The sequence below is a fragment of the Carcharhinus amblyrhynchos genome, chromosome 11 (genome assembly GCF_965287045.1).
Source record: "Carcharhinus amblyrhynchos chromosome 11, sCarAmb.v2.hapA, whole genome shotgun sequence".
Taxonomy (NCBI): domain Eukaryota; kingdom Metazoa; phylum Chordata; class Chondrichthyes; order Carcharhiniformes; family Carcharhinidae; genus Carcharhinus; species Carcharhinus amblyrhynchos.
The window spans coordinates 1,608,245-1,627,292 of NC_137334.1; the positions used below are offsets into that span (position 1 = coordinate 1,608,245).

Consider the following 19,048-nt stretch of genomic DNA (forward strand, 5'->3'; position numbering starts at 1 on the left):
GTGCCCCCTTGAAATTGACACTTCCACCCTGGGAAGAAGCCTCTGACTCTCCACCCTGTCTGAGCCTCTCATCATTCTGTAGACCAGGTCTCCCCTCAGCCTCCGTCTTTCCAGTGAAAACAACCCTAGTTTATTTAACCTCTCCTCATAGGCAACACCCTCGAAACCTTCTTTGCACTCTCTCCAAAGGTTCCATGTAACTTTGGGGTAGGTGCAGAAAATGGGGAAAAGCCCCCAGATTGGACTCTATTTTCATTATCAAACCGACTAATCTGATTAAATTCTGGATACGTTACGTTCTTCTTCAAATTTCAAATGTCTAATATTTTTGTGTTGATGCAGGAAAGTATTCTCAGTTTTCAAAGTGTTAATTGATGATTGCAGTAGAACAGTGTGTTGGTGGAATAACTGAGGAAAATTTACTTCCTTTTTAAAGTGCATGAAAACAGTAGACCAAAAGATGACAGTGATAAAGATGTTCCAAAATACATACAATTGATTTTCAAAACCAGCTAGAAATCTACACACATGACTGCACCTATGGTTTCAAGTTAGCATTTGGACAGGCCAATTTTTCTAATGTGTTTTTTTAACTGTGCAGAATTTTGTGTTTATAAATGTTTTGCACAAAATTACTGGGAACTGAGACATTTTCCCATATTAGGCATCAAGTTCAGCATTTGCAATCCCAGCTAATTAAAGCAGCCAAGCACCCTCTAGTCTGTGTCAGCAAGCTGTCTTGCAACATGAAAAGACCATTCTTGCTAAAACCAAATGTGAAATTGTTCCACTCCTTACAGCAAAAGCCTGAAATATGTTATAAAGTCCTGGAGAACCGTCCATCTTTCAAAATGTGCCTCCCTTCAATTTGCTCTGGTCCTTTCACTCCTGGAAGCATTTACTTCGGTTGGGATATTATTCCATGTAAACTGACAGCTCTCCAATACTTTCCTCACCTGGCTCTTTTTTATTCGGTGGCCTGAGCAGCAGCTGCCTATGTATTTTTGCAAGAAGCTGATCCTTAAGCAGCATTGACACGTACACACGTTGCAGTGTGGGCCATCGGATAGAGATCAACAGCAAGGAACTTGCCTGATTTTTCCATTCTCCAGTTCCTGCGTTCTATTCTACCCCAGACATCTTTCACTATCACTCCCCAGACGCTATCTCTCCCCAAACACCCTGCACTTCCTCTCCCCAGATGCTATCCCTCCCTGGACATTATCCCTCCCCAGCTTCTATTCCACCCCAGCTTCTATTCCTCCCCGGACACCTTCTCCCACCCTGGACCTTCTCCATTCTGCCTTCCTTGGACATCCTGCACAATCCTTCCCAGGACAATCTGCTGTATCCCTTCCACCTTCTTCCGCTCCTCCCTTCTCCATTAATCCTCCCTTCTTTCCTTTGTTATCTTGCATCCTGCATTGCCATTACCCAGCCTGCATGTGCCGGGCAGCTATTTTTATGCCAGGTATCCATCTTTTTGGTCTTTTTCCCATCACAAAGTCTAAACGCCATGTTTGTTGGATGCTGACATGACAGACCTCTCTAAAGGAAAGCTGTGACAGTGATCACTGTTCTTCATTTCCCTTTCCAAACAGTCATTTTCAGAGTTTTCATTTGCTGGCAATGGTTTAGCAGAGGGGAAATCCAGAAGAGGGTCTTTGATTGGAGAAGCAGAGCTGGCTTCAGTATTTCGGAACATCCTACATGAGAAAGGACAGAACTTATTGCCAGAATCTGAGTTTGACACTGAGGCCCGGTTGGAGATGAACAAAAGGAGGAGAAGTTTGGACAAATCTTCCAAATCCGGTATGTTTCTTTATCCTTCACTTCAAATATATTGTACACAATTAAAGTATATAGTAATGATTAACTATCAAAAAAGTTCTGAAATGAAGAGCTGAATTAATTATTGTATCAGAGAATCATACAGCGCATCGAGGCCTTTCGGCCCATCAAGTCTGCACCAACACGTTAGAAACTCCTGAACTCCCATCTAATCCCATCTGTCAGCACTTGGCCCAGAGCCCTGAATGTTATGATGTGCCAAATGTTCATCCAGATACTTCTGAAAGGATGTGAGGCAAACCGCCTCCACCACCCTCCCAGGCAGCGCATTCCAAACATAAACATAAGAACATAAGAAATAGGAGCAGGAGTAGGCCATCTGGCCCTTCGAGCCTGCCCCGCCATTCAATAAGATCATGGCTGATCTGTCGTGTCTCAGTTCCACATTCCCGCCCTCTCCCCATAACCCTTAATCCCCTCTCTTATCAAAAACCCATCAACCCGCGTCTTAAAAATATTTAGCGAGGCAGCCTCCACCACTTCAGCGGGCAGAGAATTCCAGAGATTCACCACCCTTTGAGTGAAGAAGTTCTTCCTCAACTCCGTTCTAAACCGCCCCCCCTTTATCTTGAGGCTGTGCCCCCTAGTCCTACTATCCTTTCTGAGCGGGAAGAGTCTCTCCACCTCTATCCTATCCATCCCATTCATCATCTTATATGTCTCAATGAGATCTCCCCTCATTCTTCTAAACTCCAACGAGTACAAGCCTAGTTTATTCAGCCTCTCCTCATAGCTCAACCCCCTCAACTCCGGCATTAGCCTAGTAAACCTCCTCTGCACTCCCTCCAAGGCCAAAATATCCTTGCGTAAGTACGGTGCCCAAAACTGCACACAGTACTCCAGCTGCGGCCTCACCAATGCCCTATACAACCGCAGCAAGACCTCCCTACTTTTATATTCAATCCCCCTCGCTATGAAGGCCAGCATCCCATTCGCCTTCCTGACCACCTGCTGCACCTGCAGGCTGGGTTTTTGCGACTCATGCACAAGGACCCCGAGGTCCCTCTGCACCGTCGCCTGCTGCAGTTTTTCTCCACGTAAGTAATAGTCCTTCCTACCATTATTCCTACCAAAGTGGACCACCTCACACTTGCCAACATTAAATTCCATTTGCCATTTCCTGGCCCATTCGCCCAGCCTATCTAGATCCTTCTGCAGACTCTCCACACCCTCCGCGCAATTTGCCGTTCCACCAATCTTGGTGTCATCAGCAAATTTCGACACCGTACACTCGGTTCCCTCCTCCAGATCATCTATATAAATGGTAAATAGCTGAGGCCCCAGCACCGACCCCTGGGGCACCCCACTAGTCACCAACCGCCAATCCGAATAGCACCCATTGACCCCCACTCTCTGCCTCCTATTTGACAACCAGTCCTCTATCCACGCTAACACACTACCCCCAACTCCATGTCCCCTGACCTTCTGCAATAACCTCTTGTGAGGTACCTTGTCAAACGCCTTCTGAAAATCAAGAAAGACCACATCCACCGGCTCTCCTCTATCCACCGCCCTAGACACATCCTCATAGAACTCCAGTAAATTCGTCAGACACGACTTCCCCTTAACGAAACCGTGCTGCGTCTGCTCTATCAAGCAATTCCTCTCAAGATGCCTCGCTATTTCCTCCTTGATGACGGATTCTAACATTTTACCTACAACAGACGTTAAACTAACCGGCCTATAATTCCCCGCCTTTTGCCTGGCACCCTTCTTAAACAACGGCGTAACATTAGCCGCTTTCCAATCTTCCGGCACTTCCCCGGAATCCAGCGACGTCTGGAAAATAACCACCAAGGCATCCACTATCACCTCCGCCATTTCTTTCAGAACCCTCGGATGCATTCCATCCGGTCCTGGGGACTTGTCCACAATCAGTCCCTCCAGTCTGTCGAGCACTGCCTCTCTAGTAACAGTAATGTCATCGAGACCCTCCAGTCCTACCACCTTTCCATCGCTAACACCCGGCAAATTATTCACGTCCTCCTCCGTGAAGACCAAAACAAAAAAGTTATTCAAGACCTCAGCCATTTCCCCATCCCCTACCACTAAGTCCCCCTTCTCATCCTCTAAGGGTCCCGTCACCATCCCCGGGTAAAATAAATTTTCCTCACATCTCCCCAAAATTTCCTGCCCCTCACCTTGAAACTAAGGCCCTTCGTGACTGACCCTTCACCTAAGGGGAACAGCTGGTCTTTATCCACCCTGTCCATGTCCCTCATAATCTTGTACACCTCAATCAGGTCACCCCTCAGTCTTTTCTGCTCCAACGAAAACAACCCTTGCCTATCCAACCTCTCTTTATAACTTAAATGTTCCATCTCAGGCAGCATCCTGGTGAATCCCCTCTGCACCCCCTCCAGTGCAATCACATCCTTCCTATAATGTGGCGATCAGAACTGCACACAGTACTCCAGCTGTGGCCTCACCAAAGTTCTATACAAATATAACATGACTTCCCTGTAATCCATAACCGATTGATAAACACGAGCCTTTTTCACCATCCTACTACCATGCATGGTGTCAGGGAGTGATCATGATTTGAGAGGTGGATGGAGAAAGCTCTTCTTTGCGAAGGAGATAGCAGTGCTGTCCTGGACTCTTGGGGTCCAGCATGTCAGATCCACATTGGTGATGACCAACACCAAAACCAGCCTGGTGCATTTCCTGCTGGAGAGGTGGGTGAATGGTGGGAGCTGGGAACAGGCTGTCAATCACTAATTGGAGCACAGTTAACAAGTCTGACAGGAACCCAGTGGGGCAGGTGGGGTGGATCCTGACAGCTCTCACACCAGCCAGGAATCTCACCTTGACACCCAATTTAGCAGGCGATCAATATTCATCAGCGATCGGGTGCAGTGAATCCTCCCCCTGTTGTGGGGAGTGGGCTGTGGACCGTCTGCTGAAAGTAGTCAAAATCGGAACTGTGGCAACACTGCCATTGTCACCTTTACCCAGAATGTTTGTTCACCTACATGATGGGGTTTGCTGTCATGTGCCCTCTGATTTTTACATTAAAATTAACAAAAGAAGAATTTCAATCTCAATTTGGCCATTTTTTGGCAATTGAGAAGAAATTAAATGGTTTACGCCAGCATCAGGGCAGCACAGTGACACGTTGGTTAGCGCTGCTGTCTCACAGCACCAGGTACCCGGGTTCAAACCCGGTCTGTGTGGAGTTTATGCATTCTCCCTGCGTCTGTGTGAGTTTCCTCCAGCTGTTCCACTTTCCTTCCACAGTCTAAAGATGTGAAGGTTAGGTGGATTGGCCATGCTAAATTGCCCCTTATCGTCCAAAGATGTGTAGGTTAGATGGATTAGTCATATGTGGGGTTATAGGGATAGGGCGTGGTAGAGGACTTAGGTGAGATACTGGCTGGAATTTCACCATCCTGCCTGCCACGGTTTTTTTAATCGAGGGAGTATTAACACAAAACTGAGTGAATGCTATTTCCCCATGGTCATGATTTAGATCAGCAAACTCACCCTAGACCAGGAAATAAGCTCGGGACTTCCATTCTCTGTGTGCCTCAGAATCTTTCCTTGTAATTTTTTGGCATTTATAAATGCGCTAAGCAAAACTCTTCCTCCTTTTCCTTTGAAAATCTAACAAATTTTACAAAGAAATTCAGTTCCAGTGTTTTATATTAGATTACGTAGGTTTTAAGGCACATTTGATAAAAGGTTCTAACCTTCGGGCATCTATTGCTACAACTAAGTCAAACCCTTCTCAGATGTACTGGAGCAATATTGCAGACATGTGCATATGTTTGGTGACAGAAGGTGGTTCCTCTCCATTTGTTAACATCTCCTTTTATTTGTCTTTGTCCGTCACTCGCATGGTAATTGTATTCAGACGAGGTGCTGCATCATGAACGCAGACTTCCCCGCACTCGCTCGGTTCCCGGAATATGGACCTCCCCTGGGGAATCAGAGCTTCACCATTCACTGCCTTATCCAATGCATGGTGCCTCATATTACGCTGACATGGAGAGCTCTGACAACGATGAGGCTCCTGAGCATCCAGTTTATCAACGGCACTTTGTACGTCACAGGAATAAAAGTTTCTCACAGGAAAATTCAGCCTCTGGAGGAAGTCAGGTATATCTTCAAAGAATTACAAGCAATCTGGATTCTACCGATGTACACTTTGCTTCTAATTAAATTTGGCATTTATATTGTAGCCTTTAGAGATAGCAAACAATATGACAAGAGTGATGTGTGTCTGATGGGATTGGCCAAGTGACTGGAAGAGTCTTTTCATTCAGTAGGTTGGTGTAAATTAAATGTAAATGCACTGGCTAAAGGAAAAACCTGAACCTGTGTTTGCAATTGCACTGAGTGTTGATTTTTGAATCACTGTATGTATTTTCAGCTTTGAAGCCGTCCCAGTTCCAATGAATAATTATTTCGCTCTGGGGATGGGTTTGAGACTCAAAAACAGTTCCTTTTTCAAGTTTCCTATCCCCAAACTGAAAACTCAACTCATTAACGTGTCGACCACATGGTGTTACAGTGAGTTCCAGCTAAACTCCTGTCATTTAACTTTTGAAAATCCATGTGCAGAAGTCAATATTGCCCTGAAATTAAAGCAAAACACTGTGGAGCTGGAAATCTGAAACAAAAACAGAAAATGCTGGAAAATTCAGCAGGTCTAGCAGCATCTGTGGAGTGAGAAATAGACTTTCACCATCAGAAAGTACAGCGACGCAGGCAGAAGATACAGAGAGAATTAGAAAGTACCGTTCTCACCAGTGAGATCAGCGTCCTGATTTTCCCCACCACTCACTGGTGATATAATGAGATGATGTTTACAGGGCTCCGTCCCCATATTCTCTCCCTCACACAATATCAAAACATTGCCGATGTGATATCACCTTGGTGAGGTTCACAACAGTTTGTGAAGACAGGGAGCGGTCAAGGGATCCTGCTGGGGGAGGTGCGGTGCCAAGCTATGTATAGCCCCGAGTGGGTAAGGGATGTGCCTGGAGCATTATGCCTGCTACTGGCATTGGGGGGGGGTGGATTGCCCCCAATGTTCACATTGTGTGGGGGGAAAGAGGAGAGCCTCATTGCTTTTGCACTGGCAGTGGGGCAGGAGGACCAGTGCTTGTGAGGGAAGTCCTAACATGTCCATGGGGATGGGGGGGCCATTCGGTTTTTGTGCTGATTGGAGCACCCTTTAAAGATGGCTCCCCGATCACTATGGAGTTGGTCTTGGCAGCTCTATCAGGCCACTCCCCACCAGAGTGATGCTATAAACCCCGCCACTCGCTCCTTTTCACAGAGGCTCGAGATCGAGAGTGAAAACTTGTCTGTGCAGCTGGAGAGCTATCCATTGGTTTTCAGTCAGAGCCTGACACTCGGAAATATATTGGAAAGTTGCCCGCAGTGTTTCAAGTCTGTATGACACATTGGGCTCGATTTTACCATTGCAAAAAACGGGTGCGAAAACTTGGTGAAGTCGGGCGTGATGCCATTAACACGATCTGTGCCCACGCAGACACCCACTTTACCAAGGCTCAAAGGGCCATGATCCAAATCGCGCCCACAATGGAAGCAACGGTGATTTAAATGCATTTCGATGTATTGACATTGAATCAGTGGGCTGTCCGCCCACCTTTACCAGCATTTCCCCTCTTACCATCGCGTTCGCACATCCAGATTCAGCGCAAAGCAGAAATGCTTGGCAAGGGTCTGTTTCAGGCACTCCAGCGGTTGAAGGGGTAAGTTCAGAGCATCCAGCGTCTCTCTAACACAGACTGGGGCGGGGGGGGTGATGGGGGGGCCAGTTCATTCTCTGGTGGGTGGGGAGGGAGGCGGGTAAGATGTATCTCTGCTGGGGGGGAGGCCAATAACTCACTGGAATGGGGGGGGAGGGAGGGAGGCCAGATGGATCTATGGTGGGGGATAGGGGGGCACCGCTCACACTCTGCGGGCAATCGGTGGGGGGGGAAGGGGCAGAAGGTCGCAATCGGTCTGGGTAGGGAGGGTCGATAAGGGGGACAGTTATGTTGTGGGGGCGGGGTGATGTCCGTGGGGGCCATCTCTCCCGTGTTTTGCTCCTAAGCCGCTGTATCTGTTTTTTGCAGCATGGGAGCGATGTGACTGGGGCGCATTTTTCACATTTTTTTTCTTGCTGTTTATGCGCAGTTTAAAGCTCCAATCGGAGCTGCAGTATTTCGGGTGCCGTAAGCCCTGCCCACAGCACAATTCAGACCCACGATTTTTTTTTCCAGACTATTTGCGTGTGGGGAACATATTTCCAGGTCGGATCTGAATTGTGCCCAGATTCAGCAGTTAGAATGAAAATGGTAAAATCAGGCCCATTAATTCTGTTTCTCCCTCCACAGAGACTGGCCACATTTCCTGTTTTTGTTAAGTTTTGCCCTGATTTCAAGGATATACAATCGAGATGCAGGGTTAACAACTTTTTTAATTGGTGATTTACCCAATTATAACTTTCCCAAAATGTTGCAGTAGTTATCCCATTCTCTTTCTCTCAGTTTAGGTAATTTCTGCATCTCATTTTCACACTTGTGACTTTTTGATTGTCTTCTACATGCTTTGCTTGTAACTCTGACAGGAGGTCTGTAGTGTACGAGGAAATATGAGGAATGGTACACACCACTCCTTTGGCACTGTGGTAAATATGATTTATCGTTTTAAATTTAGCACAACGCCAAATCTTTGGATTCAGTAAACACCATTTCCTCTGACACTAAAGATCCTTCCTAAACAATTGAGTTACATAATCCTGTTCATCCTGGGGGTGGTGGTGAGCTGGTGATGGTTTGAAACTTTTCTACCCTAAAGCTTTCAGATCTGTCCAAGCGCATGTCTTCCATTGAGCGAATGCTGTGCAGATTGGAGGAAAGGATGACTCTCAGCTCTGAAGAGGTAATCAATTGCAAGTGTAAGATTGATTAATCACAGAAAATAAAAATAAAAAACATGCTAATATTTATTAATAAATATAAAACATGTTTGATTAGAGACAATCCAAGAAAATGATTTGTATAATCTCATTTGAATTTGCTGCCCGACTGCTAATGTTTTTTTTATTTTTTTAAAATCCCAGAGATCGTGTTAATATTGATTCCTGAATGATCATAAGTAACCAAGACAGAACATAGAACGTTACAGCACAGTGCAGGCCCTTCGGCCCTCAGTGTTGTGCTGTGTCCAATCTGTCTGTTAAGGCAACTAAACCAGGATTGCTGAAGAAAGTTAGGTGCAATTTGTAACTTGCCTGCTTATACCCAACATGTTGGATCTCCCAAACCAATCCCACATTGCTGCTTATTTCTTAATATCTGCCTTGTGTTAGTTTAATGTGACAAAGGAGGGACATAAGGGCCTAGAACCTTCTCTTTCTGAATCAGCAAAACTTGCAGCTTGTTCTCGTGTGTATTGTGTTTTCCATAGGTGGACAGGGGATTAGGAAAATGATTTACTTCTCTACTAGGTAATTGCTTCAGAATAAAAATTAGGCCTCCTGATATAAACTGGTGAATAGAGTATTGCCATTCACCAGATTTTGCAGAAACTTTTTAACTCTCACTGGAAGTTGAACGAGAACTGTAATTTGTGAGTGGCAGTATTGGAATGTATGATGAAATTTTCTGATGGAGTTATCACCTGAGGCACTTCAACACACAATGATTAGGTAGCATTTATGCTCGATTCCAACTGTTTTCCCCTCAATGGACTACATTATCAAGCAAGGATTTTATAGAAGGAAAATTAGGCAAGAAATTGGAATTAGTTGTAACTGTTTTTGGGCTGTATATGGGCTCCAACACTTCTGGAGAGAGAGAGAGAGAGAGACCTCTTGCTTCTTTCAGCATAACAGCAACTGCTTGCTTTTCCCCTTTCAGCTCAGCTCCTCCTATGACTCTGTCTCTTGTCAATCAGCCTAACCCTACTCTGAAACCCTAGGGGAAAAACAAAAAGTAAACAAAAATGCATTAACTCAGCTTGAAACAAACACTGCATTAGTTAAGATCAGTTATTAACCTGTATTCTCAGCGTGTGAGTTGCCTGATACAGACAAATAGACATGGTGTAAACAGAGCTGAATTCCACACATGCCTTACAGGAAACATGATAAAAATACATTTCTTAAAGACACAGTATCATCATACCCCCCTCTTAAAAAATCAACTAACAATATGAAAAGATGGATTCATTTTTCAAAACCTCTAGTTTCATTCCACAATATGTATTTTGTGAAATCTAAGTTTGCAAATATATTAGTTGTATGAACCAGTTCAGGCTTTTTCTTCCAACATTGAACAGTCCTTCCTTTAATAAAGCTGCGATAAAACATCGGTGATCACATTCTTTCTTCCTCTTCTTCTTGACACGCTGCTGTTGTTCAGCTACTTCCGTTTTCTAAACAAAGTCCTCCGTCAGTTCTTGATCCCACTTTAATTCCAGGTCTGAGCTCAATTTCATCGTCATGATTGTAAATTTGGTTCTGGTAATGTCCTCAGAGTTATGCAGGACCTGGACGGTTGAACTTTACATTGGATGCAAACTAGCACAAACCACTTTGAATTTGCGTTTTAATTTCTTTCTCTGAGTCCAAACAGTTCTTCTGATTTTCAAAGTCCCAAAAGATCAAAATGAAGTCACCTTTCATTCAGAATGTTGAGCCGTTCACAGACTTTGTCAGAAATAACCTGCCCCTTTGTTTGCTTTCTCAAATTCACAAGTGTGTGCTCAGAAAGGTTGTTTTATCTCTGTTCCCTTTTCGTGCTAACTGCTCCTAGTTCCTCTGTCAGGCAGTCCATCTCCTGTTGTGAAATGGTACACTCAACATTCTTTCCAGAGTCTCCCATTGTATCTCTTTTTGTTCCAATGCAGTTTATCAATTCCTTTGTTTATTCTGGATCTTTATCAATATTGACTGCATAATCTTTGGCAAAGATATTTAGCAGATTGGCTTCTTGGTCTACGTCACTGTCCTTTTCATTTTATCTGCAGTCATAAAATACTTCTGCTCCTCAGTCTCCATCTTGAGATCACATGTGACTCAGCATGGGTGGCACGGTTAGCACCACTGCCTCACAGTGCCAGGAACCCGGGTTCGATTCCCGGCTCGGGTCACTCTCTGTGTTGAGTTTGCACGTTCTCCCTGTGTCAATGTGGGTTTCCTCCGGGTGCTCCGGTTTCCTCCCACAGTCCAAAGATGTGCGGGTTAGGTTGATTGGCCAAGCTAAAATTGTCTCTTAGTGTCCTGAGATGTGTAGGTTAGAGGGATTAGCGGGTAAAATATGTAGGGATTTGGGGGTAGGGCCTGGGTGGGATTGTGGTTGTTGCAGACTCAGTGGGCCGAATGGCCTCTTTCTGTACTGTGGGGATTCTGTGACTACCTCACAGATCATGCAGGAAGTGATTGGTAATGGAAGCTGTACATGAAAAACAGCACAAAGTCTCCGGTGTAAGGCACTTTCACACTCCACTTCTTCTTTGTAAGAGGCTTCACTAAAATGCAGTGATCGTGCGTATATTTCCTTATCAGACTAATTAGCTGCAACCTCTATGTACACTTCCAAAATAAAGCTAATGACTGATCAGGGAAAGGTTGAGTCAGTTGTTGTGGACTTTTTTCTCCTTACAAAGCTGAATCATTTTCTTGCAAAGCATTTTAATTCCTAGAATGTTGAGAGACATTGATCATTTCCATTAAGACATTTGAATAAAGATGCTTTTAGAAGAAAATGAAGAGCAATGTAATTGGTAAGCTTTTCTGTAGTTTTAATAGAGAACTCCCTTTGGGCTAATGTTCACAGAGTATCTACTGAGAGAAACAGTTTGTTCCATATTTTTGTTATGGTGACATTTTCTGCTGGTTTGGAAAGCTTCATTAATAAAGTTGGGAATAGGGAGCTGGCAGGATGGGATTCATTGAGTTGCACTTTCAAAGATCTCTCATAAATATCATGGGCTGAATGGCCAATTCCTCCTGTGCTATTTGATTCCACAGCAGTGCCCATTACCACTTAGATCGTGGTTTGCCTAATCTAACTGATTTCTTTTTGTGAAGGATTAGGTTGATGAAAGGAATGCAGTAGATATTTTCTGTATGGATTCTAAGTGACAAAACACAATATAAAAAGGCTGCTTAACAAAATTAAAACTCATGGAATAGCATCAGCTTGGAAAAAAAAGATTGGTTGAAGGAAAGAAGACGCTGGGCTGTGAGAAGTGGTCGTCTTTTTCAGGCTGGACATCATACTCCCACGCTCTCCCCATACCCTTTAACACCTTTAGAGTCTAGAAATCTAATTACTTCTTAAATATATTCAGTGAGTTGGCTCCCACAGCCTTCTCTAGCAGAGAATTCCACAGGTTCATCACCCTCTGATAGAAGACATTTTTCCTCGTCTTATCCTAAATGACCTCCCCTCATTCCTGATACTATGACCCCTTGTTCCACACTTCCCAGCCGGAGTGAACAATAGGTGGGATTCTCTGGCCTCCCAGCCACGTGTTAATGGTAGGAGGTGGTGTGCCATTCGCTGGCAGTGGGATACTCTGGTCCTGCCACTTTCAATGGGATTTTCCATTGAAGTCACCCAGTGTCGCCTGGAATTCTGCAGGTGGGGGTACGCTACTGGCAGGACCAAAGAATCCCATTGATGTGAGAATTCCAGCCAAGATCTCTGCATTCAGTCTATCTAGGCCAGTCGGAATTTTATACATTCAACTTGTATCTCCACTCATTCTTCTAAACTCTTGTGAATACAGCTCCAGTTGATTCAATCTCTCCTTATATGACAGTTCAGCCATCCCAGGAATCAGGCTGGTGGTCCTTTACTGTACTTCCTCTATGGCAGGTATGTCCTTTCTTAAATAAAACCAAAACTGCAAACAATACTCCAGGTGTAGTCTTGTCAAAGCTCTGTACAGCTGCAGTAAGACATCCTTGCTCCTGTACTCAAGTCATCTTGCAGTGAAGGCCAACATACTATTTACCTTCCAAAGTGCTTGCTGTAACTCCATGCTTGCTTTCGGTGACCGGTGTACTAGAGCACCCAGGTTCCCTGGTACCCCAACATTTTCCAAGCTATCACCATTTAAATAATTCTCCGCCATTCTGTTTCCCCATCTGAAATGGATAACTTCATACTTCTCCACCCTATGCTGCATCTGCCACATATTTGTTCACTCCCATTCCCACCTTGTATACAGGGATCTTGGTTTCAGCACGAATGTCTTGGCGTCCAAAGACGGTGCTCGTGGACTGGATACAATGTTGGGTCTCCACATTAAGATCAGTGTTAGATGAGCGCTAAGGGATGTATTCCACATTTGAAAGGGTGGCTCCATTGATGGAGAGACCGGATCTTGTCCTGGGGCAAATTGGTAAAGAACTTGAGTCTAGTTGTGGCTGAGACCAATTCTTCGATATGCTTCCACAAAGGAGTCAAACATGTCTTGAAGATTCTTTCCTGAGAGCAGTGAAGTCATCCACATTCTGAAGTTCCACAAATAATGTCCAGTGTCATTTTCTTCTTGGATTTGAGGTTGAAAGATTTTCCTGTGGATGACGTCCACTCCACTGCGAAACTTGTCCTTGACAGGATGAAGGATGGTGGCGATGAAGATGGAGAAAAGGGTGGGGATGATGACACGTCCCTGCTCGACTCCAATCTTGACCTCAAGGTGCCTTATTTCCATCGGTGAGGACTGTCGTCAACATCTTGTCATGGAGGAGTTGGAAAATGTTGATGAAATTCCCTGGATAGCCAGCCTTTGACAGGGTCTTCCATAGCACTTCCTGATTGACTGAGTTAAACATAAGAACATAAGAAATAGGAGCAGGAGTAGGCCATCTAGCCCTTCGAGCCTGCCCCCCCATTCAATAAGATCATGGCTGATCTGTCGTGGCTCAGTTCCACATTCCCGCCCTCTCCCCATAACCCTTAATCCCCTCTCTTATCAAAAACCCATCAACCCGTGTCTTAAAAATATTTAGCGAGGCAGCCTCCACCACCTCAACGGGCAGAGAATTCCAGAGATTCACCACCCTTTGAGTGAAGAAGTTCCTCCTCAACTCCGTTCTAAACCGCCCCCCCTTTATCTTGAGGCTGTGCCCCCTAGTCCTACTATCCTTTCTGAGCAGGAAGAGTCTCTCCACCTCTATCCTATCCATCCCATTCATCATCTTATACGTCTCAATGAGATCTCCCCTCATTCTTCTAAACTCTAACGAGTACAAGCCTAATTTATTCAGCCTCTCCTCATAGCTCAACCCTCTCAACTCCGGCATCAGCCTAGTAAACTTCCTCTGCACTCCCTCCAAGGCCAAAATATCCTTGCGTAAGTACGGCGCCCAAAACTGCACACAGTACTCCAGCTGCGGCCTCACCAATGCCCTATACAGCTGCAGCAAGACCTCCCTACTTTTATATTCAATCCCCCTCGCTATGAAGGCCAGCATCCCATTAGCCTTCCTGACCACCTGCTGCACCTGCAAGCTGGGTTTTTGCGACTCATGCACAAGGACCCTGAGGTCCCTCTGCACCGTCGCCTGCTGCAGTTTTTCTTCACGTAAGTAATAATCCTTCCTACCATTATTCCTACCAAAGTGGACCACCTCACACTTGCCAACATTAAATTCCATTTGCCATTTCCTGGCCCATTCGCCCCGCCTATCGATGAAGGCCATGTAGACTCATTGATGTTGCTTCTGGCATTTCCCTTGAAGTTGTTCCACAGTGAAAATCATGTCCCTTGTCCCATGGTTTCATCAGAAGTTACTCTGGCTTTCCAGGAGGATTATTTCAGAGATTGGAGAAGATGGCTGGCTTGGCTTCAGGAGGTGATCTTCCCAGCATGGAGAGTAGGGAGATTCCTTGGTAGTTCCCAGTGTCCGGTTTATCTCTTTTCGTGAAGACCGTGGTGATGACAACATCCCTGAGGTCAGCAGGAATATCCAGTTTTTTAGGAACAGCTGATTCCTAATGAGGAATCATTTCTCCTCCAAGTTTGAAAATCTCCGCTGATTCCCCATCCACTCCTGTGGCTTTTCCATTCTGCACTTTGACTTTGTCTATGCCTGGTGGGAGTCCAAGATTATATTTGATGGAGAGTTGGGAGGTTAGGTCAAGCACATACTCAACAATGATTGCATCATGGCTTAAAGTTTATAGTTTATTTATTAGTGTCACAAGTAGGCTTATATTAACACTGCAATGAAGTTACTGTGAAAATCCCCTAGTTGCCAAATTCTGGTGCCTATTCAGGTACACTGAAGGAGAATTTAGCATAGCCAATGCACTGGGAGTTTTTTGAAGTATTCCCTCCACTGACGGTTGATATTTTCTCTGTCTCTCAAGAAGGTTCAATGCTTACTCTGCACCGGTTTGAGGCAGAGGGTGTTGTATATATTGTCTTGCTGGTACTGCAGAAGCCCTTACTTTTCAGCAAAAAATTGCAGCTCCTTAGCTTTCTCAGTCCATCATTGGTTCTTGATTTCCCTGGCTGTTCTTTGTACCTCCGCTTTTTCTGATTGATGAGCTCTCCTCTTTGCCTTGCTGGTTATATCATTTTGCCAGGCATAGAGTAGATAGAGTGAATAGTATAGATGTGTTTGCAAAGAAGCTAGATAGATGTAAGAGGGAGAGGGGAATAGAGGGTTAGGTTGATAATGTTAGAAGAGGAAAGATAGGATTAGGCTTCAGGGGAGTATAAATACCAGTTTGCTTGAGTCAAATGATCAATGTCTGTGCAATATATTCTGTATAATTCTATGTATTTTTTTTAATTCTCATTGATTTCGCAGTCACCAGCCAACGCAGGTGGGCTTCCAGTGTCACCTCCAGTTGACTCTGAGGCCTCAGGTCTCGATTTGACGGATGCAGACATAGAAGAAAAAAAGCTAAAGCAGAAATTGGGTGAATTAGCCAGCAATATCAGTGACAAAGGCGCTTCATCTGATGAGGAAGAGGTAAAAAGGAAAACGGAAAGAACACGAGAACTTACTTCATCCAGTGAAGACCTGCACAGTGAGGCTGTAAAGGTATGACATACTCTTGGAAGTGAGACTATGTTTATACTCTTTAGAATGCTAGAATTATCCAGGTAAAGCACGCCTGGTAAATTCTGCTGGCGGGGCTGAGTGTAATATTAGCGTTCAATGGTTTATTTCCCATCTCTTCAGCAGATTCTGGGCACTGTGGTGGGAGAGGAGTAGCTATATTCTTCCGACCTCTTATCTATGCATGTTCCCCATTTTGTAGCTTCTTTTCAGGGGAAGGCATCATGCAAAGACTGAGCAGTATCCAATTGTTTGAGAATATAAATTCTATCCTGAAACCAATATGCATGGCTAATTTGCTAGCAATGTTGAAAGAAGCATGGAAATTTAACTTTGCTCCCCTTCTAATAATTAAATGGTGTGGAGAAAAGGTAAATAGAGTAAACAAGACCTTCAATTATTAAAATCTAAATAGTTGAACATCAACAAATGAGTGTGAAAAGCAAAGCAAAAACTAAACAAGAAGTTTATTAAATATGGAGACAGTGGGATGAGGGGTAAACAATATGGGTAGTGTGAGAGCAACTGAGCAGATAAATGATGCAAGAGAAATGAAAATAATTTTTAAACTTTCCCAATTGTTCTTTAGATCCCGTTACTGATCTTCATTCTGTTAGATGTTATCAGCAAATTATGTATTGGGATGTCACAGTTGACATCAGTTAGAAAGTAGAAAGGGGTAAGTCAGATGAACCTGATTACAGTTCAGTGACCATGCTGGAGAGGGTGTTGAGTGAAATGAGGTTAGGACTTGGTTGAGATGCCTGCAGTGATCTGCACTAACTACATTTACGTAACAGCTGTTTAAGTATATTAGCAAAGAGCTGCCAATATCTACCCAGGAGTAATCTCCAACTTCCTGCATTGTGGGATGAAATTGCTGATGAGAGAGGAAAGATTTCCATGTTATCATTGCTGTTGCTGAATCCCCTTCAATCAAAGAGAAAAGGTTGGGTTTGGCTGACAGCATCAATCTAAAAAGACATATGTTGTAGGTAAAATAATACCTCTGAGACTTTTAGTGAGTCAAAATACAGTGGTTTTTATTTCAAAACTCTAGCGTACATTCCAGGATTTTGAGAGAAGTAGGACTATAGACTTCTCATAGAACACAAACACAAGACTGGTCCCTCAAGGGTCTTGGGGTTGAGTGGGCTTGGATTGGGGGCAAAGGGTTGACTTTGCCACTCTTTGCTGGAATGGGGGTATTGTGCCCCACCTAGCCCTGGTGGACCTGAATATTTTTAGAGTCATTTGCAAAAGAGGAACTTAAATCACAAACTGTCAATCAGGCTTCAACTCTGTCAACATTGTGGTCAGGATCAATGGGGTACTTGTGATGCAAGGAACTAACTCCCTGACACCATTTATCCCTAACTGAACACCATTAGAAAACAGATGATCTGATTGTTCTGTCATTGTAACTCTTTCTGTGCATAAAGTGGCAACCATATTTACCTACATAAGTGGTTTCACCTTTATACGCAATATATGTCAGTAAAACATTTGGTAACATCCTACTGAGATGTGTGCTATTGTAGTTAAGTCGGGGAGAAGCAGCTGGGGTTACTCTGAACTGACCATTAGAAAATCTGAGAGATTGACCCACTCTTTGCCTGTTCCCCCTTCCCATTATGTCAGAACTTATTACCATTTTGATTATTGTGTATCGTTATCAGCCATAGCAAGACGGCTGATATTAACAAAGCAGCATCAATAAGTAATGAACATCTTTCCTGTACCAGTGATAAACAGTAAATATTAATTTTTCTGGAATCAGTTTACTAACAGGCCATCACCAAGAAATCTAATGGGCCTTTAATGTAGAAAGGTAACATGTTTGTTCACAGCTCAATGATGTGACAGTCCATGCGATCCACATCTTAATGAATGGAAGCTTTTCTAGTGTTCCATTAGCTCATTATTAAAAGGGAGACGGAGCTAGCCCTTCGCCTCATTAACCTGAAAAGCAACTCTGCGTAATTTGGTTTTATAATGGTTCTTTTGTCTCATTTTCCTTTTGGTCATAAGTAGTGATGGAGAATATCTGACTGTGGTGTGTTTTTTTTTGTTTTGATATTAACTGATATAAATGAGACATATAAACATTTTCAGATTCATTCTGGTGCTGACAGCACTAGCGAATCAATTAACAGAATCAGCAATAAGCAACATCTTACCTAATATTGACCTCTCCCCTCCCATAGTTCTCATCAATGGACCATCTTGTTGTTTTGAAAATGCAGCAAAAATAAGGCCTTGTTATTCAGATATAAGCATTAGTTGGAGTTGAAGGAGTGGAGTGGCTGGGAGAGGGGGGTTAACAGTGCAGAAATATACTAAGAAGTAAGTACAGTAAGATCATAATCATTCTTAACTGTCTAGACCCAGAATTAATTCAACCTATGCTGTTAGATAATGCCAACTGGTGCAGTGTAAGAGGTACAATTGTTGTCCATTTCAATCATGGGTGAGAAATAACAGGTAATTAATCATAATTTCTACTCCTTCCCACTAGCCAGTGGTTATATAGGGCTAACAGTTGAGTGGGGACAAGACTGGACTTGGCCATGTTATCCTACATGACTGTGTATTCTATTAGTACTCTCCAGGGTCACACATAAAACACAACAGCATATTTGAGTACAGGATAGTGTGTTGCCTCCCAGGTGCCAGGGTCAAGAATATCTCAGAGAGGCTGCAGATCATTCCCAAGGGGAAGGGTGAGCAGCCAGTAGCTGTTGTGCAGGTTGACACAAATGACAAATAGAAATAGGGATGAGGTCCTTTCAAAAGATTTAGAGCACTAAGAAAAAGGTTAAGAAGCAGGACCTCGTGGGTGCTAATCTCTGAATTACTTCCACTGCCACATGCTAGTGAGAGTAAGAACAAGAGAATGAGGCAGATGAATGAGTGGCTAAAGAATTGGTTCTATCATTCTCGAAAACCTTGTATCCAGGAGTATTAAACATCCAATCATCCCTTTTTTGAGTCAGATCTTAGATATGATCAGTCCATCATATTTCTAAAGGGCTATTTGTGCCTGCAGCTCACATATACACTCTCATCTTAATTTAGGCTTCTATGTATTTGAGCAAAGAAGAATCTGTCTCTATTTAAAGATGCAAGGTTTGATCAGGGATA

The 19,048-nt window shown here is 43.9% G+C and overlaps 1 protein-coding gene across 4 annotated transcripts in view; it reads left to right on the plus strand.

The window, feature by feature from the left end:
- Nucleotides 1-19,048, plus strand: part of LOC145349817 (melanophilin-like) — a 137,172-nt gene that overhangs the window by 86,456 nt on the left and 31,668 nt on the right. For 3 of the 4 annotated variants that reach the window (XM_080198370.1, XM_080198369.1, XM_080198372.1), the window contains 4 exons: nucleotides 1,602-1,812; nucleotides 5,708-5,952; nucleotides 8,668-8,751; nucleotides 15,650-15,886. In XM_080198370.1, the coding sequence (XP_080054496.1) occupies nucleotides 1,602-1,812; nucleotides 5,708-5,952; nucleotides 8,668-8,751; nucleotides 15,650-15,886 (777 nt within the window). The remainder of the gene's footprint in view (nucleotides 1-1,601; nucleotides 1,813-5,707; nucleotides 5,953-8,667; nucleotides 8,752-15,649; nucleotides 15,887-19,048) is intronic. The other variant, XM_080198371.1, reaches the window with a different exon arrangement.